This window comes from Cynara cardunculus, unplaced genomic scaffold, assembly GCF_001531365.2.
Source record: "Cynara cardunculus var. scolymus isolate 2C unplaced genomic scaffold, CcrdV1 Un_Scaffold_4967, whole genome shotgun sequence".
NCBI lineage: Eukaryota > Viridiplantae > Streptophyta > Magnoliopsida > Asterales > Asteraceae > Cynara > Cynara cardunculus.
In genome coordinates, this window is record NW_020202168.1 from 3,218 (window position 1) to 9,908 (window position 6,691).

The following is a 6,691-nucleotide window of genomic DNA, read 5'->3' on the forward strand; positions in this document are numbered from 1 at the left end:
GACTAGTCAGCTCTATATCGTACCAACGTTTAGAAGGGTATGGGTTTGTCCTTTGTGTGCATAAGGAAAAGACAACAACAATCGTACTAAGCAAGCTTCCTTTGATCGCTGAATGCTGGAATAACCTGAAGGTCTCTTTAGCATTCGTTGAGGCTTGAGCAGTTTTCACACATATGTAGACGGGCATGTAATCACTGAGTACCGCTTCAGATCACGTACTCGCCAGTCTCTAATCTTCAGTTTCAGTCTTCGACATTAGCTGAAGGTTCTTTGGTGTGRGTGTTGTCTTCTTGAAGTATCGTTGTCTCTGTTTGAATTACAATACAAGTTCTTCAGCAATCACTGAACAGGTTCAGTGATGATCGTTGGAACTGAAAAGACAGAAACATAAATACAACGTATAAGTGAAAGGGGATTATCATCAAATCACTGAGAGAGAGGATCAACATTTACTCCTCCCACTCGAGATGTCATTAAGRATTTTGCTCTAAGTGTCATCAGCCACCATCCCAGCTTCATGTYTAACTATAGTCCAAATTTCCATGGAAAAACCACACTCAAAGAACAAGTGGTTATGAGAATCCAAGCAATTTGGGCACAGAGGACAAATCAAATCCGGATGGTCATGCCGGCAAGCCCTCATACAGTCCTGAGTGGGAAGCCGAAGACGATAAGCAAGCCACATGCTAAAGGAATGTTTAGGGATACATCCCTTATACCACACATGCTTATGCCAATCTACCGTGTCATGAACACCATCCAAGGAGCCCAAAACCTCTCGAACTGTAAACRGAACCAAAGCATTTAAAKAATTCAGCCATAATACTTTATCACAGACATTAGATTGAACTTGGAGGATATCTCAAGTTGAAACGTTGGAATGCTACTATTCCTAAAAGGTGGCCAACAACCATCCAAACTGTTAATAATCTCCAAAACATAAGAGTTTGCATTGAAACCACTCATATGGATACTCGTGTAAGAAAGGCTATGTGAAAGATGGMCAGTTGTCCTCCCAAGCATTTGTATTACTTCCATCACCAATCTGAAAAAAAGAAGTGTGGCTGAATGGACTCTCTAATATCAGGAGCTTGCGCCAAACCCAAGAAGACTTTGGGTTTTTCCTAATTAGCCAGAAATTAATATGCTTTAAATGGTTTTCATAGATCCACTTGGCCCAAACCGAATMTCTTCTCTGTAATAGGTCCCAAACATGCGATGTTAGTAAGGCACTATTCCAAATAGCCATTCTTTTAATACTAAGACCCCCACATGCCTTGGCCATACAGACCTCATTTCAAGCTATTCGACAACGTCCCCTAGCATTTCCCCCTTGAACCCACAGGAGGTCCCGAAAAAGACCTTCAATTTCATGAATAACTAACGAAGGAATAAGGAACACCGACATCCAATAAAGTTGGAGAGAGCCCAATACTGATTGGATTAGTTGGCACGACCATATAAGAAAGGAATTTAGCCTTCCAATTTTGTATATGAAATTTAACCTCCGTAACAAGGCTTTCAAAATCCACCACCTTCAACTTCAAGGGAGATARGGGAACACCAAGATAATGAAAAGAAAACTTATCTTCCGGAAATGGAAGACACTCCAAAATGGCAGATTTGGCATCGTTCGGGACATTGCCAAAAAAGACTTCACTTTTGGCCAAACTCGGGGCAAGGCCCGATCTCTTCTTGAATTCCTGAAGTGCACGTTTCAAGACATCCACTGAAGCCACTTAATGTTAAATTTTTATATATATAATTTTTAATTTTGCGAACCCGTGCAAAGAGAGGGGGGGGAATTCTTGTAAATCAAGTTTAAGAAACCTCCTTAAGCTTATTTTTTCATTGGTGTGTCATGAAATTCCATTAACTCATAGGAATAGGATCGCATGATTCATCTGCATTATATTATACACAAGTCTGACAGTAATGGATGAAACTTAAAAATTCATATAGCAAGACATAGATTTGATCAAGTAAATAAAAGGATATGATAGGCATATATAGTAGACACGTGTGGCTCATTCCCTCCATAATTATCAGGTGAGGAGTGGCATATGCCTGTATCTACCATGCCAACTTGACATAGAGTAAGCAGGCGTTTGGAATGGTTACCTGTTATAGCCTAAATGATGGAGTCGGTCAATTAACCTTAGCAGCATCCATATTTAGTATAACATCAAATTTGTTGTGTGTAAAAAGAAAGTTATAGGAAATAAAAACACATTTTGGCATGAAAAGATAATTAGATGATGAGAGTCTAGTCAATCCACATTTCTTGGTGAAGTGATTGAGAGGGAATTTGAATATCGGGAGAYATTTCAGTATTCTWCATGGATCAAGAGAGTGAGGGTTAGGACTTAGGATTAGAATCAAATTGAATTTCTGGATAAAAGGATCACGTGGGAGGATACAGCCATACATACAGGTAGAGGGAGTAAGCTATAATAAATTGTAGCAAAACAGTAATAATTATGCTTTATTTATAGTATAGGAAAACAAATCAAATCTTCAATGAAATTTTGACTCTAGTATTACATCTTCCAACATTTTTTAATCAAGCTGTAAATGTAAAATTACAACATATATATTTTTTGAATTTCACAAATGACTAGTCTATAAAAATGCATCACTCATTTTTATTTGATATATCRAGGAGTATGTGAGAAAAAGAGTGACATGGAAGAACCTTAAAAGATCCACACAACGCCATGGACCAAATACCAGGTTCTTCAAGTTTTAAGAAGAGATGGAGATGGAGATGGAGATGGAGATGGAGATGGAGATGGAGATGGAGATGGCGATGGGTACTAGGCAATGCCATCCATTCTCCACCTCTTGACCTTCTAAAGGTGGTTTTGATTTTTTGAAGACAAATAAAGGACTAAAAAGATACCAACTCTTCATTCCCAACWATCCCAGACCATTTGAATATCAATTAAGAAACMTTTTTTATTATTTGTTTGGTGTTAATCCTTGAAAAAGCAATCTACATATCATATCTCTCTATACAAACATAATTCACCAAAAAAAACTTATATTTTGCTCCCTAATACCACATACCAAATTATCTTTCCACCTTTAATCGGTCTTAATCATTTTAATTATTCATGGATTTATTTATTAAATGAGAAACAGCTTCAACAAAAACCAACATTTTATACAATGCTAGTGTATGTAGTTTGTTGATGATTCATGATTGTATTAATCTGCCAAAAGTCTGCTCAGCCATGTAAGTTCAYTTGTAATCCTTCTCATACATCTAAATTCAGCCTTAGCTGAAGACAATGAAACTGTTACTTGTTTCTTTGACTTCCATGATATAGGACTCCCCCCAAAAGAAACAAAGTAACCACTTACTGACCTTCTGGAAAAAGGACAAGATGCCCAATCTGAATCACAGTAAGCAGAAAGTGAAAAATCTGATTTGTCATTGCAAAACAACCCRAAAGAGCCAAACACTTTCAAATACTTCAGAACGTRTAAAGCAACATCCCAGTGAGCTTTCGAGGGATTTTGATTAAACTAACTGAGGAACTGAACAATAAATACCAAATCAGGCCGAGTATGAACCAAAAAATTGAGTTTCCCCACCAACTGTCGATATTTGCTCGGATCTTCTAAAAAATTAGGCATGTCTGGMATAAGTTTCAAATTACAAGGTAACAGRGTTGTCACATTTTTAACAGTTGTGATACCATACTCATCAAGTAACTCAGTGAGATATTTCTTTTGAGTTAGAAAAATTCCTAATCACTTTGCAAGAACTCCAATCCTAAAAAGTAATTAAGAAGACCCAAATCTTTGATTTGAAAAGTTTTATGCAAAAACTTCTTCAACTATTCTATTTCAGAAGTACTATCTCCGGTCACTATGGCATCATCAACATATACAACCACTATGGTGAACGATTCTTTTGTCTTTTTGAGAACCAAAGAGTAATAATTTCRAGAATGATGAAACCCTCTTGCTTTTAGCGCTTCAGATAACTTTGAATACTATTGTCRTGAAGCCTGYTTCAAACCATATAAAGACTTCATAAGTTTGCAAACATAGTTATCATTTGTGCAAACCATACCTTTGGGCCTTTTCATATAAACTTCTTCATGTAAATCCCCATGTAAGAATGCATTGTTAATGTCTAACTGATGAATAGGCCAATGTTGTTTGACAGCAAGTTCTACAATGCATCTGATAGTAGTAAACTTGACAACCGGAGAGAATGTTTCATAATAGGCTTCATTCTGTTTTTGAGTGAAGCCTAGTGCTACCAACCGTGCTTTATATCGTCCAATTATCCCATCTTGATTGAACTTGGTTTTATAAACCCATTTACATCCTATAGCACGCTTACTTGCAGGTAAAGGAACAAGCTTCCAAGTTCTATTTGCTTCTAAGGCTGCAAATTCTTTTGCCATGGCTTCTTGCCAAAAAGGATTAGAAACAGCTTCCTCATATGACTTAGGATCCACAATAGAGATTATATTTGCAACCAAAGATTAACTAAAACTATTTAAAGCAATTGGAGATTGATTCTGAGACGAAACACATAGATTGTTCATGGTATGAGGACATATTTCAATATAAGGCATTGAAGCATTTGAAGAAACATGATTGCAAACAAAATCATCAAAATGAGAAGGTTGTTTAGAAGCTCTAGAATATCTGCATAATGCAGGAATGGTTTAATCGATTCAACATGATCAGAATTTCGATACTATTGTTCAGTGAGCACAAACTCATATTCTATGATTGGATGACTTGGTGATCGAGATGTCGTTTGGACAGGTATATCAGTTGATATTGAAGAAGAATAGGTCGAATCAAAGGTTTTGGGTTCAACATGATCAGAAGAAATAGGATTGAAGATTGGAATAGGAAATGGCAAATTATTTGTATTTGGTGAAGGAATAGATTTGGTAAACAGAAATTCAGTTTCACAAAATTCAACATTTYGTGAATATAAGATTTTCTTGGTTCAAGATGCATAACTTTGTATGCTTTCATATCAAATGGATATCCTAAAAAAATATGTGGATCAGCTTTGGATTGCAATTTATGTCTGTCTACATGATTTGTGGAAACGAAACACAAACATCCAAAAGATCGTAAATGGTCATATTGTGGCTTAGTTTTGAATTGAAGTTCAAAAGGAGTAAGATAATTTAACACTTTTGAAGGCATTCTGTTTATAAGATAGGCTRCAATCAAAATRCTATTCCCCCCAAAAATTTAGAAGTAATGCATATTGGATCATCAAGGCTCTGGCTGTTTCAAGAAGATGTTTGTGTTTTCTTTCAACTCTTCCATTTTGCTGAGGTGTATATGGGCAAGCTAATTGATGAATGATACATTTAGAAGAGAAGAAATTTTTTCMTTCAATGTTATCACCCAACTCTTTGGCATTATCAGTCTGAATCACTGTAACTGTTTTATGAAACTGAGTTTGTAYAAACTAAACGAAAGAATTTATGATATGAAAGGCTGCACTTTTGTGTTTCAACAAATGGATCCAAGTTGACCTACTATAATCATCAACCATAGTAACAAAATATTTGTGTCCATCATATGTAGGAGTATAAAATGGACCCCAAACATCAACATGAAGCAAATCAAATATAGAATCAGATTTGGATTGACTAATGGGAAAACGTAACTTGTGTTGTCTAGCTTTGTGGCATACAACACATGAATGAAACAAATCTTTATTACAAGCATTTGGAACAAGATTTATTTGTTTTAGTGTTAGCTTTATTATTCATCTCTTTGTAAAAGTATAAAAAAGTATTCTGCAAGTGTTGACAGAAGGGTATCTTCCACAGAAGACAACATAAGTTGTTTCATCGTACAAGTAAAATGTGACAGAACCTCTAATGTCTCTCACAGAGGTTCTGGAAAATGGTCCTCTGTCAATAAGAACATGCAAGTCAATTACTGCAGAGCCTCTGAGATGGCTCACAGAGGGTCTGGGAATTCGTCTTCTGTGAAGATCCTCTCCCAACTGTTTTTCAAAGGTTGTTAGCTGCATGTGCTTCTCACGTGACTAGGACTTTATCGAATTTATTTGGACGGCTTAGATGATTTCACACGTCTAGATCATGTCAGTAAGGTCGTTAGGAACTAGTATAAATAGCGGTTAAGGCCTTTGTATTCAGTGTGCTTCCGAATTGTAATCGTCTTATTTTCAATTGAATGAATTGAAAAACCTTTGAAGCTATTCTCCTGTGTTCATCTTCTTCCTCATATTAACTGTGTGTTGTTGGTTTAATTACTCTGTTCTCTTATTATTGTTTTCGCTGCACTGTAATCGTCCTAGAGTTCATTTAGAGTAATAGATCAATATCAAAGTTGAATTTACAGGTCCAACATTTAGCTTGTACAAAGGAAGATGACCAAAACGTAAATGCCACAAGAAAAATATCTTATTACATATATCTAGCATAACAGTACTAGATGCAGAAAAACTATCAGAATCACAAATCTTGACTTGATTGGAGTTTAACAAGTAGAGATTTCCAACCCTTTTACCAAGTACCAAGGGCTTCTTGGTGAGAGGATCATGCATATAACAATGTGTATCAGAAAAATAAACATGAGACTTATATGTAGAACACAACTTGGATACAGAGAGAAGATTATAATGAAATGAAGAAACATATAGCACATTACTCAAAGTTAACGAATT

The 6,691-nt window shown here is 35.9% G+C and overlaps 1 protein-coding gene across 1 annotated transcript; it reads right to left on the minus strand.

Moving 5' to 3' along the window:
- Positions 1–4,084: 4,084 nt before the first annotated feature.
- LOC112504241 (uncharacterized mitochondrial protein AtMg00820-like) lies at positions 4,085–4,424 on the minus strand (the record flags this gene model as incomplete). The annotated part of the gene is made up of 1 exon (XM_025108174.1): positions 4,085–4,424. A coding segment is annotated over exon 1 (340 nt), but the record flags the coding sequence as incomplete, so codon positions are not given.
- Positions 4,425–6,691: the final 2,267 nt, after the last annotated feature.